Source organism: Aotus nancymaae, unplaced genomic scaffold (genome assembly GCF_030222135.1).
Source record: "Aotus nancymaae isolate 86718 unplaced genomic scaffold, 86718_ANA_hifiasm-v0.15.2.pri h1tg000077l, whole genome shotgun sequence".
NCBI classification, from domain to species: domain Eukaryota; kingdom Metazoa; phylum Chordata; class Mammalia; order Primates; family Aotidae; genus Aotus; species Aotus nancymaae.
In genome coordinates, this window is record NW_026988492.1 from 1,281,885 (window position 1) to 1,306,633 (window position 24,749).

The 24,749-nt window shown below is 41.2% G+C and overlaps 2 protein-coding genes across 2 annotated transcripts in view; both read right to left on the reverse strand.

Annotated features, from left to right (window-relative positions):
• The window catches only part of CCNY (cyclin Y), a 268,565-nt gene that overhangs the window by 210,684 nt on the left and 33,132 nt on the right, over positions 1–24,749 (reverse strand). The gene's annotated exons all lie outside the window — the stretch shown is intronic.
• On the reverse strand, positions 13,278–13,786 carry LOC135271396 (mitochondrial import inner membrane translocase subunit TIM14-like). Its single transcript, XM_064368450.1, has one exon. The coding sequence runs from the start codon at positions 13,701–13,703 to the stop codon at positions 13,353–13,355; it is 351 nt and encodes a 116-aa protein (XP_064224520.1). The 5' UTR covers positions 13,704–13,786; the 3' UTR covers positions 13,278–13,352.

Below are 24,749 nucleotides of genomic sequence, written 5' to 3' on the forward strand. Positions count from 1 at the left end.
CTGGCATCTGGGAGAAAGCCCACTTGGAAACTGATTTATCTACCTCAGCACTGCAAGTTCACCATCTGTCCCCAGGCTAAATGGCCTTAGGAAGCCCAGTCCCTCCCTTGCCAAACTCTACCTTCTTTATCCTTCCATACTTTTCAAGAAGAGAAATGGTGTGTGTGGGGGGGGGGTATAGATATATATATATATATATATATATATATATATCCTATATATATGTACTATATATCATATATGTGAGATCCTTGAGAACTAGGATGTACCTGTGATCAGGCAGAGTCTTGCATGCAGCAGGGTCAGGCATAGGTTGAAGTGAGAGAGGAAGCTACTTTGCTCCCCAATGACTCTTCTCCCATCTCCCGTAGTTTCAAGGCTTGTTTCTTGAGGAACAGCAATATTCCCAGCTCAAAAATGACAGCTGGCCAAGGGACTAAGTCTGGGCAATAAGATGTGAGTGGACAATTCCAGAAAAGCTCTCTAAAAAGGCTACCTCTTCTCTGCTTCTTGGAGTGTGGTCAGGATAGCTGGAATTCTAGCATCCAGTTTTGAATGCCAGGTGACCTTGAAGATGGAAGCCATGAACTAGGAGAATGTCCCCGTGTAAGTTTCTTTTACATGAGATAAGTAAACTGTGTTGTGTAAACCACTGTTATTTGGCATTCTCAAGTTGTATGCAGGCAAACCTAATCCTTATCTAGCCAGGAATTGCTATTCATTGATAAGAGCTTCATGTATTCATGTTGGCAGTTTTCCTTGATTGGCCCCCAGACAATAGGAACTGTGACTAAGACCTGTGGGGCCACCATGTGTACTTGGCTCCCCACAGGAGAACCCAGGATGGCATGGAAGGATACGGTAGGCAGGCTCTGGAGCCAAGCTATGGTTTAGGTGGCAAAAGGAAGTCATTCACCCAAAAGGCAGATTAGGCCCATGAAAATTAGAAGGGTTGTCTGATTTACTACTTTAATACAGCACTCCAGTATTCCCAGAACTGTAGCTAACGGTTCCTGTGAACAGGAAGCTCCCTGAATATAGCCTGGCAAGAAATCTTTCTATCCAAGGCAAGTGGCGTTGGGAGGGGATTTATTGAGTGTCTTTCCCAAGCCAGGCACTTTCACATACCTTAATCTTAGTTAACTGGCTTCACTTCAGACCTCGTTCCCAACAGGACAAAACTCGACAGCATTTTAAAAGCAAAACAAGGATAGTTGATGAGTTCTATTAACATACTTGTCTCTGCCTCACATTAGTAACCTCCAGGGAACTCAAAACGCACTGCAGCTATAATTCAACATTAAAATAGCCTGGGCTCCCAAGGAGCCCCTACTGAAGCGGGGGTCCTGTCACTCCAGTGCTTAAGAATCTGTCAGTATCTTCTCACGTTTAGACTAAAGACCCAGCCTGCCTTACAGTCAAGTTGGCCTGTTCCCCAGGCTTTCTCCCTAGCCGCTCACACCTGCTCACAACTCCCTCTGTGTCTGCCACTCTTCCTCTCACTTTACTCCTGTGACCTCGTCCCTCTGAGTGCCATTCCCCTCCACCTCTGTGTGTTTTTAATCCAACTTAACCTTCAAGGCCTGGCACAAACAATGCTTTTCCTTTGTCCTTCATACCGGAGATCATAAACTCGTGTAGATTCTGTCTGAATAAATAAATATTTCCCATGCCAGTTAGCATTTTTCTTAAACTATAATTAATGACTTCAAAATACATTGTATTAGGGGTACTAATAGGTGGACATTTCATTTGTTTCTTTTTCAGGATGATAAAAACAGTTCAGGGATGAACATTTTTATATGCTGATCTTTGCGTCTGCTCATTTCCATAAAAGGAATCATTAGAATTGAAATTTTAGGTCATTTTGACAAAAAAGGAACATTTTTTTTTAAATTTTATCCCCAACCCGCTTTGCCAAAAAGGAACATTTTTATATCTCTTAATATTGCCATATGACATCTTAGAAAGTTTACGTCATTTTACACAAGTAATTGTTTCCTTATTGATAGTCCAAACCTAGAGAACTTGTGGTCATTCTGTGATCTGTGATTGGACAAATTTCCATTGCTCCTAGCAGCATTTTATAGACTTATCAAGATGTATTATGATTTATACACATTTCTCGAGATGTATTATGTTTTACTTGCACTTCTCCCAGTACGCAAGTACGCGCTGACGTGGAAAACAGAGCTTGTTTTACTCTTTGTAGCACAGTACTGAGAGCAGTAACACCTAACAGGCATCAAGGCCCCTTCAGGTAAATCTGCAGAAAGAGTAATTGTCTCAATCTCAGTTTCCCCGCGGTAGACCAAAATAAAGCTTTGCATACCTAACCTAGGGAAGCTGCATACAGTTGGAGAGCTGTATTCTCTACACCTGGCGCTGACAGCTCTTCAGCATGTTTTTTTCCCCCAAGTTCCACATTGCTTCACTAAGTCCTTTTAACATTCCTGTTTTTTATTTCATCCATCACACGAACTTGTAGCTGGTTGTGCCTGCAGTGTTTCTCCATGATACAGTATCACCTCATTATATACACTCAGGAGCCTGAGAAATGAGCGTCACAAATCACAGAGTATTCTTGTTGCTTAGTTATTATGCTGCCTTTCCTGGGGACTTTACCTTGGCAAAGTATATGATGCTACGTTTTAATGAACGTTAAATAGTCACTGTATGATAAATGCCAGGAAAAACAATGAATGATATAGAGAAAGAAGTGTGAATCCCGCTCTTCTGCCTGTATCCCAGCTCCATTTTCATGTCTTTTGGTATCAGCCCCCAGGATTTGGGGTCTTCTGTTTGAAAATGAGATCAGTTCCATAACATTGTATAGCTTTGCTTGCTAAGGTACTGGGCTGGAAAGAGTCAGGTTAGAGCAGGTGCCCTCCTCACCAGCGTGCCCTGAGGATGCAAAGGCCCTCTGCCTGGTGATAACACTTTCAGTGCCCAATAGGGGACCCAAAATTGCAAGTTGACTATCCCTTTGAGATAGAGGCCTTGAAATCTCATTTTGTCTTTGAGAAGTGGTATTTGGAATATTCACACATCAAAATGTTACCATTCTCTGCTAGCACAGTACCAGCTAATGTATCTTAGCCAGCTGGGTCACCTCTCAAGGCACTGAAGGAACGGAAAAACACAAGACAGTCTCTGTAAGCCTCATTCCTTCACTCGGCAACCTCTGAGAAGCTACAGAGAAAGGACCAGTGAGAGCCCAGGATCAGCTCTTGCTGGGAGTCAGCCAGGAGCCACCAAGGAGGGCCTGGAGCTCTCAGAGGAAAACATGGGGACGTCAAGTACACAGGAGATCAGGCGAAAAACAAAGCCAGCTTAGGAAAGACTCGTACCTCTCACCCCCACTGCCTCAACCTCCTCCCAAAGCGTAGACTGCACAACTTTTCCTTCGGAAGTGTGTGTGTAATAACAGTGCTCAGCAGAAGAGAGGAACAGGATTTAGGTTACTGTCTTCCACACCCTGAAAGTGAACATTGTAATATTGCAAATGTGGTAGAAAAAGAAAAGCATGTCTCAGGAAGTAAAAATGTCTACTGCTAGCATTTTTCCCCATTCACAAAATATTACTGATTTTTTTTTAAATTTGGAAACAATATTAATATTCATAGATGCCAGATTAGTTGGGCAAAATATGCTAAAAAGTGCCACTTAATTTATAATAGTGAAAAACTGAATGCAACCTAAATGCCCATGAATGATAACTAGTTACATACAGTAGACACAGTGAAATTCTATGAAGTCATAAAAATAAGGATGTACATCTGTATTTATTGTTATAGAAAGAAAGCCATGAAATGTTGTTGAGAGAGAAAGCAGATTGCAAAACTGAGTATGTATGCAAAGAGATGTTTTTAGGGATGTTCACTTAAACAGTGATTCACTTAGTTGACTTTTTTCCTCTGTTCTTTTCTTTTTTCTTTTTTACTCTAAATCTGTATCTTTTTTAAAAGCAGTAATTTCCTCCCTCAAAAAAAAGATAGCCTAGCAAAATCTTTTACTTCAAATGCTTGTCCCATTACTAATCTTTGTATAAACTATTGTGGTTTGCTAAAACAAGAAAGGATTATAGAGTAGAATCCATGCCCACGATAGAACAAAATCCAAACTGGAAGACACTTCATATGTGGTTATAAGACCAGGAGGACCGGGAGACAAAGGCAGGCAATGGTTTTTTGTTTGTTTGTTTGTTTTAAGAGAGAGAGTGTCGTTCTGTCACCCAGGCTGGAGTGCGGTGGCACTATCATAGCTCACTGCAGCCTCAAAGCCCTGGGCTCCAGCAATCCTCCCACCTAAGCCTCTCTAATATGTAGGACTACAGGCATGCACCACCACATCCAGCTAATTTTTAATTTTTTTTTTTTGAGACAGGTTCTTGCTACATTGCCCAGGCTGGTCTCAAACTCCTGGGCTCAAACATTCCTCCCCAAGCACTGGGTTTACAGGTACGAGCCACCACACCCGGCCTAGAAGAAATGGTTCTGATCCAGGAAAAGTGCAGCCTGGAAACTCAGCATTCTGTACAGAATCCTAGCTCTTAGACTAAAAGGCATCAACTGGTATAATTTCTTGCCTTTGGGCACTGAACGTGTTAGCTTCCATTTTATTTAACTTACTGTAAAATTATATTAGCTATGCTGCCACTTAAGCCAAGATGCTTTCTGTCTAGTCACTTACATTTTATCCTTTCAAGGGCCCTGCCATTTCATCGCCTCTCCTTTCCCGTTCCCCTCCCCGGGGCTGTACTTTGAGTAACTGTATGTGCATTCTCCTGTGTCTTTCATTATTATAACACTGTAAACGATAATGTCTCCAAAATGCAAACTATAATCTTGTCCATTGAAAAATATTTTCTAGGCCAGGCTCTTCACTGTGCCACTGCACTACAGCCTGGACGACAGAGTGAGACTCTATCTCAAAAACAACAACAACAACAAAAAACTCATTAAACTGTATAACTAAAATAAGCGCATTTTGTTTTATGTAAACTCTGTCTAGTAAAGTTTATTTTTATTATTTGTTGAGACAAAGTCTTGCTCTGTTGCCCAGATTAAAGTGCAGCAGCATAATCATGGCTCACTGCAGCCTTCACCTCCTGGGCTCAAGTGATCCTCCTATCTCAGCCTCCTCCCAAGTAGTTGGGACCACGGGCATGTGCCACCATGCCCAGCTAATTTTTTTTTTAAGAGATGGGGGGTGTCTCACTACATTGCCCAGGCTGGTCTCGAACTTCTGACCACAAGAGAGCCTCCTGTCTTGGCTTCCCAAAGTTCTGGGATTATAGGCTATATGCCTAACCCAAGTTGATTTTAAAAAATGAAAAGGGACTGGGTGTGGTGGCTCACGCCGGTAATCCCAGCACTTTGGGAGGCCCAGGTGGGCTGATCACCTGCGCCTGTAATCCCAGCTACTCAGGAGGCTGAGGCAGGAGAATCGCTTGAACCCAGGAGGCAGAGATTGCAGTGAGCCAAGATCACATCACTGCATTCCAGTCTGGGCAGCAAGAGCGAAACTTAGTCTCAGAAGAAAAAAAAAAGTTTAAATTTTTTAGTTAAAATCAAATTTGGACTGAACTGGGATTGCCAAAAATGTCCTTAACTTGATATCTCCAAATAAAACTTTTGCAGTTAATTTATGTTGTTTATACAGCTAGCTAATTCTCTATATTTTTATAGTATGTTGACACTTAAAATTTCAATCTCTTCTAGTGGTTCTGTGAGTGGGACTGAGGGGGTGATGGGTGTTCTCATTATAGCCTTCAGAAGGCTGCCTATATATAAGTGCACAAATAACTATTATTCAGAGAATTAGAATCATCACAAAGTATCTTTTGTGAAGGATAAATATAGGCTAATGTATCCGTTACGGCTGTGAAATATAGCCTTATGTTTCTTGTATTCTTCAAACCCATTTCTCAACTTTATAGAAAAAAATGTATGCATAAAAGCAGCACTCTATAATTTAAAAAATACTCATTATTGGTCTTTTGGATTTTGGTTCTGCATAAATATGAGTTTCTCATCAGGCCTCTCTAGACTACTAAAGCCTAAAGTGACGTGTCCCCACTCTCAGCTCTTAGAGAAATTACTGGGTGTCTTGTTTATTTGCCAATAACTATTCCATGCTTACAAACTCTCTTTTCAATGAGATCTTCATCTCCTTGAGACCACAGTAGATACCTAAGTATTTGTCAGTGTCATTTTGTTGTTTCGATTTGCTGAATTCAAAGGGTTTATGCAAATATTTTGTTTACAGAGTTTCATGACAAATAGAAATAAGCTTGTATGCTTCATAATTCCAAAAATGTTTTAGGTATTCAGATTAGCATTGCTCATTCATGCCATTTAATTTACAGAGCTCAGCTGCAGTAATTTTCTCCAGTGGATGATGTGAGGAAGGCATTGGCAGAGGAGCAGGAGACTTGGCTTCAGAGTGGGCAGTAACGGGGCTGAATCTGGTTTTACAGAGCAGGTACTGTAAAGCTCTCATTGCCTCTCTGAGGATAAGGCTTTGAGCTCTGAGTGCCGGGGTTCTCTTGCTAAGTGGAGGCTTCTTAAAGGAATTGAGCCTCGTTTCCTGGGCTTGAGGTTTATTTTTCACATTCCTTTTGTACACCAAATATATTTAATATTTATTATCTTTTAAGTTTAGACCTTTGGAAAAAGTATATATATTTTTTGAGACAAAGTGTCACTCTGTCACCCAGGCTGGAGTGCAGTGGTGTGCTCTCGGCTCACCGCAACCTCCACCTCCCAAGTTCAAGTGATTCTCCTGCCTCAGCCTCCCAGGTAGCTGGGACTACAGGCACGTGCCTACCACACTCAGCTAATTTTTGTATTTTTAGTAAAAACAGGGTTTTGCCATGTTGGTCAGGGTGGTCTCAAACTCCTGACCTCAGGTGATCTGCCTGCCTCAGCCTCCTAAAGTGCTGGGATTACAGGCATGAGCCACCGCTCCCGGCCACAGTTTAACGAGTTTTGAGAAAGTAATGTACGCATGTAACCACATTGCCACAATCAAGATCTATAACATTTCCATCACCCCAAAATCCCCTGGTACTTGTCCCTGGTCCCAGGCAAGCCCTGATCTGTTTTCTGTCACTATGGATCAGATTTGTCTTTTCTAGAGTCTCATAAAAACATGATCTTAGAATACATATATACTCTTGTGTGTAAGGTTTCTTTTGCTCAGCATAATGTTCTTAAACTCTTCTATGTTGTTGCGTGAATGAGTGGTTCGTTTCTGTTTATCACTGAGTATTCTTCCAGTGTATGTATATACCACAATTTGTTTATATAACACAATGTTGATGGACATTTAGGCTTTGTCCAGTTTTGTCTATTATAAACAAAGCCATTATGAACTTCCATGTATAGGGTTTTGTGTGGACATCTTCTCTTGGGTAAATATCTACGAGTAAGACTACTGGGTTGTATGCTAACTGTATGTTTAATTTTAGCAGCTGGGTGCAGTAGCTTATGCCTATAATCCCAGCACTTTGGGAGGCCAGGGAGGGTGGATCAACTGAGGTCAGGAGTTTCAGACCAGCCTGGCCAACGTGACAAAACCCCATCTCTACTAAAAATACAAAAAAATTACCCGGGTGTGGTGGCGCACCTGTAATCCCAGCTACTTGGGATGCTGAGGCAGGAGAATCACTTGAACCCAGGAAGCAGAGGTTGTAGTGAGCCAAGCTTGCACCACTGCACTCCAGCCTGAGCAACAGAGCAAGACTCCATCTCAGAAAAATAAAACAGGCCAAACTGTGTTCTAAAGTACTGGTACCATCTTATATCCCACCAGTAAAGTTATGAGAGTTGTAGCTGGCCTACATTCTCACCAGTACTTGCTATATCCATCTTTTTAATTTTCACCATTCTAATGGGTATGTAGTGGTATCTCACTGTGGTTTTACTTTGCATTTCCCTGATGATTAATGATGTTGACATATTTTCGTGTGCATGTTGGATATTCATATATCCTTGTAAAGTGCCTATTCAGTATCTTTTCCAATTTAATTGGGTGGATTGTCTTCTTAATCAGTCATAATAGTTCTTCATATATTCTAGATACAATACCTTTGACAGATACATGTTTTGTGACTATTTTCTCCCAGTCTGTGACTTGTCTTCATTTTGTTAGCATTGTCTTTTGAAGAGCAGAAGTCTTTAACTTTGTAAAAGTCCAATTTTTTGCTATCTTCTTTTATAGCTCGTTTTTTTGTGTGTCTTTTGGTTTTTCTGTCTTCAATTACCTAAGAAATCTTTGACTCCGTCCAGATCATGTAGATGTTTTCCTGTGTTTTCTTTTAGAAATTTTAAGTTTTACCTTTTAAACTTAGGTACATGATCCAATTTGAGGTGAATTTTGTGTATGAGTAAATTAATAATCAATGTTCATTTTTTACCATATGGATGGGAAATTTTGTGTATGAATTTTGAGGTGAATTTTGTATATAAGTAAGTTAATCCACGTTCTTTTTTTCCCGTATGGATATCCAGTTGTACCTGCACCATTTGTTGAAAAGACTGTCTTTCCCCTGTTGAATTACTATGGCCACTTTGTCAAAAATTATTTGGCATATATATGCGGGTTCATTTATTTTTGTTCCATTGATCCAAATGTTGATCCTTTAATAATGTAGCTTTATAGTCGATCTCAAAGTCTGATAGTTTGAATGTTCCAACTTTGTTGTTCTTTTTCAAAATTGTTTTGTTTTGTTTCGGCTTTTTTTTTTTTTTTTTGAGACAGGGTCTCACTCTGTCACTCAGGCTGAAGTGCAGTACGTGATCACAGGTCATTGGAGCCTCAACCACCCAGACTCAAGCAGTGTTCCCATCTCAGCCTTCCAAGTAACTGGGACCACAGGTGCACACCACCATACCTGGCTGTTTTGCTGCTGTTTGTTTTTGTAGAGATGGGGTTTCACCACATTTCCCAGGCTGGTCTTGAATTCCTGGGCTCAAGTAGTCTTCCCATCTCAGCCTCCAAAAGTGCTAGGATCATAGGTGTGTCCCACCCACCGTGTCCTACCCCTGCTGGGATTTCAGTTAAGATTACATTGTTATCTATGGAGCAATTTGGGGAAAATTGTCACCATAGTAAATGGGGTGTGTGTGTGTGTGTACACAATTGTGTGTGTGTATATATATACACAATTTTGAAAAAGAACAACAAAGTTGGAACATTCAGACTATCATATTTCAAGACCAACTGTAAAGCCACATTATTATAGGATCAACATTTGGATCAATGGAACAAAATGGAGTGCAGTGGTGCAATCATAGCTCACTACAGCCTTGACCTTCTGAGCTCAAGCAGTCCTCTTGCCTTAGCCTCCCAAGTAGCTGGGATGACAGCATATACTACCACGCCCAGCTAATTTTGTTTTTTTTAGTAGAGACAAGTTCTAGCTGTGTTGCCCAGGCTGGTCTCAAACTCCTGGACTCAAGTGATCTTCCCTTCTCAGCCTCCCAAAGTATTGGGATTACAGGTATTAGCCACCGTGCTCAGCCAGAGGTATTGTTTTTGATACTATATATACTAAATGGTATTATTTTATTTAAATTTCCAGTTGGTCATTGCTAATATACAGAAAATATTTTTTGTATTAACCTACGCTAAAGTCACTTATTTTGGTTTGCCTTTTTTATAGATTCCTTCAGTGTTTCTATATACACAATCATGTCATCGTAGATAGACAGTTTTATTTCTTCCTTTCAATCTGTATGGTTTTCTTTGCCTTTTTCTTGCCTATTGTACTGGCTAGGATTTCCAATGTGATGTTTAATAGAAATCCTGGGACTGGACATCCTTGCATTATTTTCAGTTTGAGGAGAAAGCATTTGGTTGTTCATCGTTAATGGATGATGTTAGCTGAAGCCTCTTCAGAGACTGTGTACTCTTATCAGGATGAAGAAGGTCCCTTCTCTTTCCAATTTGCTAAGAGATTTAAAATTGTGAATGGGTGGTGAATTTTGTTAAATATTTTTCTGCATCTAATAAGAGGATCATATATGGTTTTTCTCCTTTATCCTGTTAATGTGGTAGTTCTATTGCTTTTTTTAGTGTTAAAGCTTGCATTCTTGGGATAAACCCCACTTAGTCATGATGCATGATTCTTTTTATATATCGCTGAAGTCAATTTGCCAAAAATTTAATTAAAGATTTTTGCATCTATTCAGTGAGGTATACTGGTCTCTAGGGTTCTTTTCCTTTCAATGTCATTGTCTGGGCTCAAAAAAGAAATGACTATAGAGACGTGATCTTTATTTTTAGAATGAGTTTGTGTGTAATTGGTATTATTTTTCCTTAAATGTTTGATAGAATTTACTGCTGAAGCCACCTCAGTCTGTAGTTTCTTAATAATAAAATTTTCTTACCACTCAGATTTTCTATAGTTTCTTGAATCACTCCGGTTAATCTGTGGCATTCAACCAATTTGTCCATTTCATCTATGCCATTGAATTTATTTACATAATTACAATTTTTTTTTATTTCAATGTCTGCAAGATCTATGGTGATGTCATCTCTTTTGTTCCTAATGTTGGTAATTTTTTTCTTTTCTCCTTGCTCTTGTATTTGTTTATTTTGAGACAGGTTCTCATTCTGTCACCCAGATCAGGCTGGAATGTAGTAGCAATCATAACTCACTGCAGCCTCAAACTCCTGGTTTCAGGCAGTCCTCCTGCCTCAGCCTCTAAAATTGTTGGGATTAGAGGCATGAGCCACTGTGTTCAGCCTCTTTTAATTGCTATTTGTATTAGCCAGTTGAGGTGGCCCGCTTGAACTCAAGCATTCTGGGCAACACAGCAAGCCCTCATCTCTACAAATAATTTTAAAAATTAGCTGGGGCATGGTGGCGCACACCTGTAGTCTCAGCTACTCGAGAGGCTGAGACAGGAGGATCACTTAAGCCCAGGCAGTCAAGGCTGCAGCGAGCCATGATCGTGCCACTGCATTCCAGCCAGGGTGACGGAGTGAGACCACATCTCAAAAAAAGAAACGAAAAGAAAATTCTTACATTTATTATTTCCTTCCTTTTACATTGGTTTAATTCGATCTTCTTTTACAACCTTTTTTTTTTCTTTCCCGAGACGGGGTCTTACTCTGTCACTCAGGCTGGAGTGCAGTGGCATGATTATAGAACCTCCACCTCCCAGACTCAAGTGATCCTCCCACCTCGGATTCCCCAGTAGTGGGGACCACAGGTGCATGCCACAACACACAGCTAATTATTTTCTTTTATTTTTAGTAGAGACAGGGTTTCAGTATGTTGCCCAGGCTGGTCTGAAACTCCTGAGCTCAAGTGATCCTCCTGCCTCAGCCTCCCAAAGCGCTGGGATTATAGGCACACCCAGCCTCTCTAGCTTCTTAATGTGGATTCTTATACTGATTTGACCACGTTCTAATTTTATAAGCATTTAGAGATATACATTTTCCTCTACAAACTCTTTAACAGTATTCTCCAAATTTTGAAATATATTTTCATTTAGGTCAGAATATTTTCTAATTCCCTAGTGATTTCCTTTCCTACCCATGGTTTATTTAATTTAAATTGTTCATTTGCTTTTTCTATTAAATTTCAAAATATTTTAGATTTCATAGATAATGTCTAGTAATTATTGTTTTCACAAAATGTAATCCATAATTATTTCAATCCTTTTAAATAAGATGAAGCATATTGTATGGTGCAGCATATGGGTCTATCTTGATAAATGATTTACATGCACTTGAAAAAAAATGGGTTTACTGCTGTTGGGTGAGGCATTCAATAAATGTGGATTAGGTCCAGTTGTTCAATAGGGTTATTCAAATCATTCTTGTGGTTACTGATTTTCTGTCTACTTTTTCTGTCATTTACTAAGAGAGGGATATTGAAATCTCCAGTTGTAAATAAGAAGTTGTCTATTTCCCTTTGCAGTTTTATTAGTCTTTCCTTCATATATTTTGAGGCTCTATTTTTAGATACATACATATTTAAGATTGTTAGGTCTTCTTGATGAATTGATCACTTTATCAATATTTAGTATACCTCTGTATTCCTGGTGATATTCCCTATTCTGAAGTCTCTCTGTCTGATATTAATGTAGATATTCCATCCTTCTCGAAATTACTATTTGTATATAATATTCTCTTCCCTTTTTTTACTTTTAACCTTTCTGTATTTTATACTTAAAGTGAGTTTCTTGTAGACAGCCCATAGTCTAGTCTTGCTTTTTTTATCAGTCTGACAATCTGTCTTTTAATTCAAAGTTTTTGGATGATTTATATTTGGTGTGATTATCTGTTATGGACTTAATGTTTGTATTAATTCATATGTTGAAGCCCTAACCCTGAAACGTTATGGTGTTTAGAAGTGGGGCCTTGGAAGGTAGGTAGGTTCAGATAACATCAGAAGGGTGGGGCCTTCATGATGGGATTAGTGCCCTTTTAAGAAGAGAAAGAGGGACCCAATCCCCCCTTCTCTCGCTCTGCTATGTGATGACATCATGAGAAGGCAGCTGTCTCCAAGCCAGTTAGTCTCAGTTTCATATATGTGAATATTGTCTACCTACCTAGTTTATTAACTCCTCTATGCAGAAACCATTTTTTAATATTTCTTTCTACCACCCATCCTCTACACCATTCCACTCTCCCCAGCCTCGCAGAAAACAGACAGGTGAATATTTTGCAACACCTACTTCAGTAGTTGATTAACCTAAACAGTCAGTGAATTAGCAAACATAATTCTCAATTGCTCAGTTAAATGGGAATTTACTGAATCATCATTAATCTAGCACTCGAATCACTGCATGTCTGCTGCTAAATGACCAACAGATCAACAGATCCTTGCATAGAAACAAAAAAAAACCCATGCGTTTCAGTATTACCAAAGGGAAACGTGTAGTCAGAACTGCAAGAAAATTCCCTTGTGATCCGCCTTCTGTCACATTATAGTCTACAATACAGGAGCATATAGTAGCTACTCAACTGCCTCAAAAATAAATTACTTTTCTGTATATAACCTAATTAAAACCATGTCAGATCCAGCAAAACTGATTTCCATCTCTCTTCAATAGATATAGGAGTATATATTAATATTTCTACTTCATGACTAGGTAGAAGACTAAATTAAACTTTGCTACTCAGCTCTCAGTTGGTAAGGCCCACAGTTCCACATGGGTAGGTATTAGGAAGCCTTGGTGGTCACAACTCTGTTTTCTCCCCCTTCTCCTTAACATGGAGCTATTTAATCGTTTTTTTTTTTTTTTTAAACTGTAACTCTGAGGCATTTTATTATACAAAGTTAATACTCATATACATAATATGTACTTAATATTCATGATACATTTACTTCATTTTTTAGCTTGACCTTCTAGTAGATCTTTAGCTTCATTGATTTTGGCTGCTATATAAGGAGATCCTCCTTTGTCAGGATGATTTAAAAGCATAATTCGTCGATGAGCATCTCTTATTTTCCCTTTATTGGCAGTAGGGCTTACACCCAGTATTAACGCTGCTTCCCGTTTTGTCATTTTGGGTTCAAACCCACCTCTGTAATAGCCACCACTGAAGGCAGATTTTGGTAGACTTTGAAAAACTTGTTTTACTTGAGGCTCCATATGCTTCATGGCTTGCAAAACATAACGGCCTGCAAATCCTGCAGCTGCAATGGTCAGTCCAACTGCTACCATTGTACTGGCCATGGCTGCTGCGACTGGGTTCCCTTGCTTCCACCCGGAGCCCGGCTCATCCCAGCACAGAGATCGCGGCCGACACCCGCACGCCTGGAGCACAGGGAGCTATTTAATCTTATTTATTTATTTAGAAACAGGATCTGGCTGTGTCACCTTGGTTGGAGTGCAGTGGCACAAACATGGCTCACTGCAGTCTGGAACTCCTGGGCTCAAGTGATCTTCCCACCTTAGCCTCCCAAGTAGCTGGAACTATAGGCACACACAACCTTGCTCTCCCAATTTTTAAATTTTTTGTAGAAACAAGGTCTCTCTGTGTTGCCCAGGCTGGTCTTGAACTCCTGGCCTCAGGTGATCCTCCCACCTTAGCCTCCCAAAGTGCTAGAATTACAGGCAAGAGCCACTGCACCGAGCTAGAACTATGTAAGACAGCACTTAGTCCTACATACAGTGTTAATAACAGTGATTGTATAGATCACTCCTCCAAATGGGAAGTCTCTCTAGATGAGTCTTGCCCCAGTTAAGCGGTAGCTTCCTCCAAATGGTGCTCACCTATCCACTGACTGGGACATTTGAAGACAAAGTGAGTCGTCACTCACCATCACCATTCTCCACATCCCCTTTCCCTGGGAGCCCACACACTCAGGAGGGCAGTGCTGCTTCCTCCACAGCAGTGACAGCCAGCCAGGATCTGTGAAATGGCTCTCAAAGAAATATGCTCTCCTCCATGCTGAGAGACACCACGTGGTCATGGCGCAATCTTCATGCAGTTGTAGCTTAGACTTCCAGATTCAAAGGTCAGAAACCAGCCTGGAATTTTCCTAGTCCTAATGCAAGCCTGGCATAAGTCAAGGCTTAAATCCAGCTGGTTCTACAGGAAATTAGATTAAACACGTGGTGCTGGCTCATGCAAGGACCCTGGAGTAGAGAAGTAGGTATCGGCATCTTGGTCATGAAAGCCACATCTGCTGTAAGAGGACAGGCACTTGGTTCTGCTCACTGCTGTGCCCTCTCCTGGAATAGGACCTGGTGCAGACTGTGATCAGAAAATGTGTTGAATGCCAGGTACAGTGGCTCATGCCTATATTCATTTGCTAGGGCCGCCATACAAAGTACCACAGACTGGATGGTTGAAGCAACAGAAATGTACATGAGTGGCCCATATAACACATTGGAAGACTGAGGTGGGAGGATCTCTTGGGCCCAGGAGCTTAAGACCAACCTGGGTGACACAGAGAGACCCTATCTCTACAAAAAGTAAACTTAAAAAGAAAAACTGGCCAGGCACAGTGGCATGTGCCTGTAGTCCCAGCTACTTGGGAGGCTGAGTCAGGAGTATCATTTGAACCTGGGAGACTGAGGTTGCAGTGAGCCTTGATAGAACCTCTGCAGTCCAGCCTGTGAACAGAGTGAGACCCTGTCTCAAAAACAAAAAGAAGAAAGGAAAAGTCAGTATTTGTTGAATGAATAGAATGATATTTCCTAGTCTCTGAATTCCTGTCACCCACAGCCCTTGCATTAATATATGCTGCATTCCATTTTCTACTCGCTTATGCATTCCATAAGTAACAGAACAAATTGCGCTGGAAAGGTGCAGCTGTTCCAGCTAGTAATTGCATTTGAAGTATTCATGAAACAAGCATGACGTGAAACAGATGTGGGAGGAAAGTACCTTTATAGAAAGCACTTTGATAATTGGAGGGTGGAAGCTATATTAATAAGATGCTTTACACGGAAGAGATCAGATTATTAACAATGTGATATATTCATTTGCTGGGGCTGCCATAACAAAGTACCATAGACCGGATGGTTGAAGCAACAGAAATTTACATGGGTGGCCCATGCCTGTAATCCCAGCACTTTGGGAGGCCGAGGCGGGTGGATCACAAGGTCAGGAGTTCGAGACCAGCCTGGCCAATATGGTGAAACCCCATCTCTATTAAAAATACAAAAATTAGCCGGGCGTGATCATGGGCACCTATAGTCCCATACTCGGGGGGCTGAGGCAGAAGAATCTCTTGAACCTGGGAGGCGAAAGTTACAGTGAGCTGAGATCACACCACTGCACTCCAGCCTGGGCAACAGAGCAAGACTCCGTCTCAAAAAAAAAAAAAAAAAAGGCGGGGGAAAAGAAAAGAAAAAAGAAATGTATTTCCTCATAATTCTGGAGGATGGAAGGCCAACATCACAGTGTTGGCTGGGTTGGTGTCCTCGGAGGGCCTCTCGTTGGCTTATAGATGGCCATCTTCTTGTGGTGTCTTTATAGAGTCTCCCCTCTATGTCTGTCTGGGTCCTAATCCCTTGTTCTTATGAAGACACAAGTCATACTGGACTAGGGTCTGCCCATATGATCTGATTTTCCTTTAATTACCTCCTTAATGGTCCTGTCTCCTAATACACACTGAGGTACTGGAGGTTAAGACTCTAGCATATGAATTTGAGGACCAGAAGGAACAGAATTCAGCCCATAACGTGTGGGAAGATGGGAAAGATAATAGTGCAATATATAAGATACACATTTTCCAGTGTTAACAGATATTGAGTCACTAGAGTACCTTGGCAAGCTAGAGTTGCTGACTCTATATGTCAGTCCTCACTGCACCTGTGATACTGGATGCTAATAATATGTTCAGATTTTAGCACCCAGATGGAGGGCTGACATACAGGGATCAAGTCCTATTCAAACATCAAAGCGCTGTTTCCCTAAATTTAGGAGCTGCCTCATAATCTATTACAAAAGAATTAGGTAGTTGGCACTATCTTCAGAAATTTACCTGGGTACAAAACCATAAATTTTCCTTATTCATATTTCATAAATTTTTCATTTTTAAATATTAAAAAATCTCAGAATTCAATACTGTTTAATTCATCCATGTAACAAAAAAACCACTTGTACCTCAAAGCTATTGAAACAAAAATGTACATAAATAGGGGCCAGGCACAGTGGCTCACACCTGTAATCCCAGCCCCTGAGGTCAAGAGTTCAAAACCAGCCTGCCAACATGGTGAAACCCCATCTCTACTAAAAATACAAAAATTAGCCGGGTGTGGTGGCAGGTGCCTGTAATCCCAGCTACTTGGGAGGCTGATTCGCTTGAGGTTGCAGTGAGCCGAGATTGCACCACTGCACTCCAGCCTGGGTGACAGAGCGAGACTTGGTCTACACACTTTGTAATAGAAAACATTGTCTACCAGTACCCCAGTCAGTGAATTCTTGCTTTACTGACACATCCTAGTATTCAGTTGTGATCGTAATACGCTATTTTGGTACTTTCTGCTTTCATTTATTGTTGCTGTGACTATTGCCTTAAACAGAAACAAAAAAACTAAAACAATTTTACAACCATCCAAAAGAGGCTTGGAAACTTTTCTTTTTTTGGCTAAATATCCATAGCACAATTTAATTCAGTAAACATAAACCGTTAAAATTATTCCAGTACAAAACTATGTTTTAAAGAAGAGACTACACCCAATTTTGGCAATAACACCCAGGAAATAAGCATTCTTTTACATTTGGTTCAAACTTTCTGAATGGCAGTTGTGCAACACTTGTTGTGAAAAGCTTTAGAATATTATAAACCTGTTAATCCCATATTTCCATTTCTATGAATTCATCTCCAAAAGAAATAACCATGGATGTGGGCAGAGACATCACTGTGTGGAATGTACACTGCAGTGTTGAACATGTGGCCCAGCTCTGCCATCAAGAAGAAGGTGAGAAGACGGGGGCCTTGTGCCCAGGTTAAACACCTGCTCCGTATCTCTAGCTTCTGACTCCTACTCCGGCCAGCTTTGTTACTCTAGTACACTGCTAAGCAGGCAGAGCATGGCCAAAGTATTTACAATAGTGAATCACTAAATTAACTGGGATCCAAACAATGGAATATACAAATGCATCGTTAAAAATCACATTGTAAAAGAAGATTGAATAGCAGAAAAAATGCACTGTACATATTTTTATAATGTTACTTATGCCAATCACAAAAAAGATATACTGTAGGATTCTACTTACATGGGATAGAGTAGTCAAAACTACAGAGGCAGAAGGTAGAATTGGGTCTGGGTGGAACTTGGAATGAGATGTTCTTAGCGTTTCAGGTTTACAAGATGAAAAGTGATAGAGACAGATGGTGGTGATAGTGGCACAACATTATGAATGTATTGAATACCATTGAGCTGCACACTTAAAAATGGGTAAGATGGCACAATGAGATACCCATCTCACACCAGTCAAAATGGCTATTACTAAAAAGTCAAAAAAAATAACAGATGCTGGGGAGCTTGTAGAGAAGAGGGAATGCTTACACACTGCTGGTGGCAGTATAAATTAGTCCAGCCACTGTGACAGTTCCTGAAAGAACTTAGAGCTATCATTTGACCCAGCAATCCCACTACTGGGTATATACCCAAAGAAATATAAATCATTCTATCTTAAAGACACATGCATGCAATTGTTCATTGCAGCACTCTTCATAATAGCCAAGACATGGAATCAACCCAGTAGACTGGATTAAAAAAAAATATGGTTCAGCCGGGCGCGGTGGTTCACAAGGTCAGGAGATCGACACCATCCTGGCTAACACGGTGAAACCCGTCTCTACTAAAAATACAAAAAAATTAGCTGGGTGTGGTGGCATGCACCTGTAGTCCCAGCTACTTGGGAGGCTGAGGCAGGAGAATTGCTTGAATCTGGGAGGCGGAGCTTGCAGTTAGTCGAGATTGCACCACTGCACTCCAGCTTGGGCAACAGAACGAGACTCCATCTCAAAAAAAAAATGTGGTTCATATACACCATGGAATACTCTGCAGCCATAAAAAGGAACAAGATTATGACCTTTGCAGGAAGATGAATGGAGCTGGAGGCCGTCATCCTTAGTAAACTAACACAGGAGCAGAAACCCAAATACCACATGTTCTCACTTATAAGTGGGAGCTAAATCATGAGAACACATAGACACAAAGAGGGGAACAACAGACGCTGAGGCCTCCTTGAGAGAGGAGGGTGAGAGGAAAGAGAAGATCAGAAAAGATAACTACCGGGTACTATGCTTAGTAACCTGGGTGACAAAATAATCAGTACACCCAATCCCGTGACACGAGTTTACCTGTGTAACAAAACTGCACCTGTACCCCTGAAACTAAAAGGTTTTTTTTGAGTTATTTCATATTAATGGGACAATACTCATTGCAAGAATCGGACTTCAGTTGCTAGCATAAGTAAATGAGGAGCAGGAGAAATTTTAAATATTGAAAATGCAATTTTACAGACATTCAAGGAGAGGACACAGGACATTTCTGTGTCATAAATACTATGGAAAATAAAAATGGGAATAAAATACAAAAAAGATTATGATGATAGATTTCATATTATCACAATAAAAATTTTAATAAATTATAAATGGTGTGGTATGGTTTGGCTGTGTCCCACCCAAATTTCATCTTGAATTGTAGCTCCCACAATTGCCCCGTGCTGTGGGAGGGACCTGGTGGTAAGTAGTGGGCTCATGGGGGCAGTTTCCCCCATACTGTTCTCTTGATAACGAGTAAGTCTCGCGGGATCTGGTGGTTTAATAAGGGGTTTCCCCTTTTGCTTGGCTCTCATTCTGTCTTGACTGCCATCATGATTGTGAGGCCTCCCCAGCCACGTGGAACTGTGAGTCCATTAAACCTCTTTTTCTTTAGAAATTACCCAGTGTCTGCACAAAACACCATAAAATGAAGCAACAAAAGGAGGAAAAAAATAAAATAAAAAAGTTAAAAAAAAAAAAAATTACCCAGTCTCGAGTATTTCTTTATCAGCAGCAAGAGAACAGACTAATACAAGTGTAATCTAATTACCATAAAGGGAGAATAAGAACTATTGACACCAAAATATGAGATTGGGATTACAGCTCATTTTTATTTTATTTTTCTTTCCAGTTTATCTTATCAGCTTTTTATGATGAATGTTTCATAATCAGAAAAAAAAAATGTTTCCAGCCCCACAAAAAATAACCAGTTTTTTACTTTTTTTTTTCTGAGGTGAAGACGCACTTTATCTCCCAGGCTAGAGTGCAGTGGCACAGTCACGACTCACTGCAACCTCCGCCTCCCAGGCTGAAGAGACCTCCCACCTCAGCTGCTGAGTAGCTGGGACTACAGGAACGCACCAGCATGCCTGGCTAGATTTTTTTATTGTTTTTGGTAGAGACGGTGTTATACCATGTTGCCCAGGCTGGTCTCAAAACTCCTGGATTCAAGCGATTCACCTGCCCCAGGCATGAGCCACCGTGCCCGGCATTTACTTTTCATCTTAGTAATTTATGCGGAACCAGTTGCGTGGTGTTGTGGTCTCCCCCCACTGAGTTGACTGGATGGTTGTATAGATTGAGTTTGAGCACACTGGGTGGAGCCCAGAGCACGGCGAACCACCCGGAGGCTCCTGGGCCTCAAACCAGCAGCAGACGCAGGCACGGGACTTTGTTGACAGTGAGTGAAAAAATGCTTGTTGCAGAGAGCCTGAAAGAGACGCAGACTTGGGGAAGTGACAGTTAACATGGGCAAAGAGACCTGCAGGAATTGGTAAGTATCACCAGCTGACAAGTGACAGAGCTCTACCTGTACATCCTACTTCAGTGCCTTAATCTAAAGAAAGCACATACTTCACAATCAAATGATTTGCTGCAATGTAAAGAAATTTGTGAAGATGGCGTACTATGTGGAATCTGTATGTTCCCAGAGATGAGACTGGAAAGGCATTTATCAGAAAACCAGTCTTTGGCCTTTGGCAGTTTCCGGTTTTTGCCAGAGTTTCACACACGAGTCCACATGAGTTGGCTGCAGCCATTTCAGGATGGTGTGAGAGGGATTCTCATCCCTGGACTCTAGGAAATTGAGGTGTGGGGAAGGTAAAGGAACTGGCCCTAGGGTGCTGTGTGCAAGTTGGAAGCAGACCCAGGCACTTCTAATGACCTATAATGCCTAGAAGGAAAGGTGGTAAGAAATCACAAGAAAAAGCCTAAGAGCTAAGCTAAAGGAAAGAGGCTGGGGGCACTGGCTCATGCCTGTAATCCTGGCATTTTGGGAGGCAATGCAGGAGGATGGCTTGAGCCTAGGAGTTTGAGGCTATAGAGCCTTGATCACACCACTGAACTCCAGCATGGGCAACAGAAAAAGACCCCAACTCAAAAAAAAAAAAAAAAAAGAGTAAAGAGGAATACTCTATTGGAATAACGATAAGGGTAATTCTCTCATTTCCTCAGTATAGCGCCCTCTAAAGGTGTGCTCTATAAGAAGATGGGCAGAGGCACATGTCCCAGGATGAGACAGTTTACTAGGAGATAAAATAAAATCTTCTATTGTTCATTTTGTAGCAAAAGAGGTAGAATGGCCTGGCACCCTCACATCGTCCCATGTTAGACAGCCGGGTCAGGAATGACCTATGTGGTGCCCTGAATTGGGTGTGAGGGCTCCACAGAGAGAAGGATGTGGGGTCCACATGCATTAGTTTGCACAGACGGGATTGCAAGTAACCTAACCAATATGGGTTATCTTACATAGCTTTACTAAACAAACCCTTAGTCAAGGGCAAGGTAAACATAATGGCAATATAATTGATTCCAACAAGAAGGAACCAAACAAAAAAAATATTTTTGCAATAGTCTTGCTCTGTTGCCCAGGCTGGAGTGCAGTGGCACAATCACAGCTCACTGCGGCCACAAACTCCTCAGCTCAAGCCATCCTCCCACCTCAACCTCTCAAGTAGCTGAGACCACAGGCACACACCACCATGCTTGGCTAATTTTTAAATTTTTTGTAGACGGGGGGCTCCCTACCTTGCCCAGACTGGTCTTGAACTTGTGTGCTTAAGCAGTCCTCCCCCTTAGCCTCCCAAAGTGCTGGGATTACAAGTGTGAGCCACCATATCCAGCCAAAAACTTTTTTTTTTTTTAAACAGGGTCTCCCTCTGTTGCCCAGGCTGGAGTGCAATGGCACAATCTTGTTCACTGCAGCCTCGACCTCCCCAGGCTCAAGTGATCCTCCCACTTTAGCCTCCCAAGTACCTGGGACTAAAGGCACATGCCACTATGCCTGGCTAATTTTTGTATTTTTTGTAGAGACACAGTCTGGCCATGTTGGCCACACTGGTCTTGAACTCTCGGGCACAGGTGATCCACCTGCCTCAGCCTCCCAAAGTGCTAGGATTACAAGTATAGGCCACTGCGCCCAGCCGAAAATAATGTTTTAATTATCAAGAACAACATTTGAAATGTTATATCCTCTTTTTTGTTTGTTTTGTTAATTGAGACAGCGTCTTGCTCTGTGGCCCAGGCTGGAGTGCAGTGGTGCAATCATAGCTCACTGCAGCCTCGAACTCCTGGGCTCAAAGGATCCTCCTGCCTCTGCCCCTCGAGAAGCTGAGACTACAGGAATGTACTACCATGTCTAGCTAATTTTAATTATTTTGCTTTTGTAGAGATGGGATCTGGCTATGTTGACCAGCCTGGTTTCCAACTCCTGGCCTCAAGCAGTCCTTCTGCCTCAGCCTCCCAAAGTGTTGGGATGACAGGCATGAGCCACTGCGCCTGCCAATCCTCTTTTGTTCTGTTTGTAGAGACAGGGTTTCACCATGTTGCCCAGGCTGGTCTCGAACTCCTGGACTCAAGCCGTCCTCCCACCTCGGCCTCCCAAAGTGATAGGATTATAGGCGTGAGCCACCATTCCTGGCCAATCCTCTGTTTTTAATAGTGAACTCACCCTGGTGAATAATAAACCTTGAGATATTAGCTAATCATAGCAGTGTGTATGTATAATTTAAAACTATACCTATATTAAGACAGTGCTCAAAAAGCAATCACACTACAAAGGCTAAGCAATCAAAAAAGCCTGAAGGAGACACACAAATGACCAACAGGTGTGTGAAAAATGCTCAGCATCACTAATCATCAGGGAAATGCAAAGCTAAACCACGATGAGATATTGCACCCAGTTACAATGGCTATTGTCAAAAAGACAAAAAATAACAAATCCTGGTAAGGATACAGAGAAAAAGGATATACACTGTTGATGGGAATGTGAATGAGTATAGCCATGGGAAACTATATGAAGGTTCCTCAGAAAACTACAAATCAGAACAACCTTTGATCTAGCAAGCCCACTGCTAGGTGCATATTCAAAAGAAATCAGCATATCAAAGAGGTACCTGCACTCGTATGTTTATTGGAGCACACGTCACAACAGCCAAAGTATCAACCCGAGTGCCTATCAGCAAATGAATGGATAAAGAAGATGTATATACGACGGACTATTATTCAGCCATAAGAAAGGATGAAATCCTGTCATTTGCAGCAACATGGATAGACCTGGAGGACATATGAAGTGAAGTAAGTCAGACATAAAAGACAAATATCACATGATCTCTCTAATATGTGGGGAACTAAAAGTTGATCTCACGGAGGTAGAGAAAAGAATGGTGATTCCCAGAAGCTGGGAAGGGTAGAGGAAAGGGGGATGATGAGAGGCTAATGGGTATAAAAATAGAATAAGTTCTAGTGTTTGCTAGTACAGTAGGATGACCACAGTTAACAGTAGTTTACTGTATATTTCAAAATAGGAGATTTGAAATGTGCCTAGCACAAAGCAATGATAAATGTTTGAGGTGACAGATGTCCTAAAACCCTGATTTAATCATTTCACATTATATGCATCTATCTAAATGTCACATGTGGCCTGTTAGCTCCGTTGGTTAGAGCATGGTGCTAATAATACTAAGGTTGCAGGTTCAGTCCCTATGCTGGTCACTGGATGAGATGTTTGGGGCTTCATTTACCTGAATGAAGAGCTTTTAATTCAAGCGGTCTGAATCCAAAATTCCCTTATTGGCTCGGTGCTGTGGCTCACAACTCTAATTCCAGCACTTTGGGAGGCCAAGGCAGGCGGATCACCTGAGGTCAGGAGTTTGAGACCAGCCTGGCCAACATAGTGAAACCCCGTCTCTACTGAAAATACAAAAATTAGCTGGGTGTGGAGATCACACCATTGCACTGCAGCCTGGGTGACACAGTAAAACTCCGTCTCATAAATAAATAAATACCACATGTGCTCCAGAAACATGTATAACTAACATTATCAATAAAAAATTAGTGTTTTTTTTAATTTATAAAGGAAAGAGATTTAATGAACTCAGTTTTACATGACTGGGGCCTCAGAATCATGGCAGAAGGCAAAGGAGAAACAAAGGCACATTTTACATGGTGGCAGGGAGAGAGCTTGCACAGGGGAACCTGCATTTATAAAACTATCAGATCTTGTGAAACTTATTGACTATTAGGAGAAAACTATGGGGAAACCACCTCCATGATTTAATTATCTCCACCTGGTCTTGACCACGCTGTGATTTAATTATCTCCACCTGGTCTTGACCATGCTGTGATTTAATTATCTCCACCTGGCCCCACCCTTGACATGTGTGGATTACTACAATTTAAGGTGAGATATGGGTGGAGACACAGCCAAACCATGTCAATTACTTTCGTAAAGAAATAATCTAATAAGGAAAACTACTGTACTAGCTCATCTTCCTACCACAAGATATTGTTGAGAAATTACACTTTGCATATTTTAATAACGCATCATTATTATTCTGGTATAACATATCTAAAGCCATCAGTCAAATATGCTCTGAATATTTTTCGTTGACAGTATCACTTAATGGTTGGTTGGAGGTTGGGTGCAGTGGCTCGTGCCTGCAATCTCACCACTCTGGGAGGTCGAGACAGGAGAATCACTTGATCCAAGGCGTTCAAGACCAGCCTAAGCAACATAGTGAGACCTCATCTCTACAGAAAATTCAAAAATTAGCTGGGCATGGTAGTATGTGCCTGCAGTCCCAGCTACTTGGGAGAGTGAGGCAGAATTATCTTGAGCCCAGGAGTTTGAGGCTGCAGAAAGCTTTGATGGTGCCACTGACTCCAGCCTAGGTGACATCAAAATGCGTTCTCTATGGAAAAAAAAAAAAAAAAAAACCCAATGCTCTTTCTCTCCGCCTGTCATCTCCAAGTCTCCCAGGTAGTTCTCCAT

What these genes read in the sequence shown, in the direction of transcription:
- LOC135271396 (XM_064368450.1), bottom strand. Translation starts at nt 13,703, where the DNA reads ATGGCCAGTACAATGGTAGCAGTTGGACTGACCATTGCAGCTGCAGGA.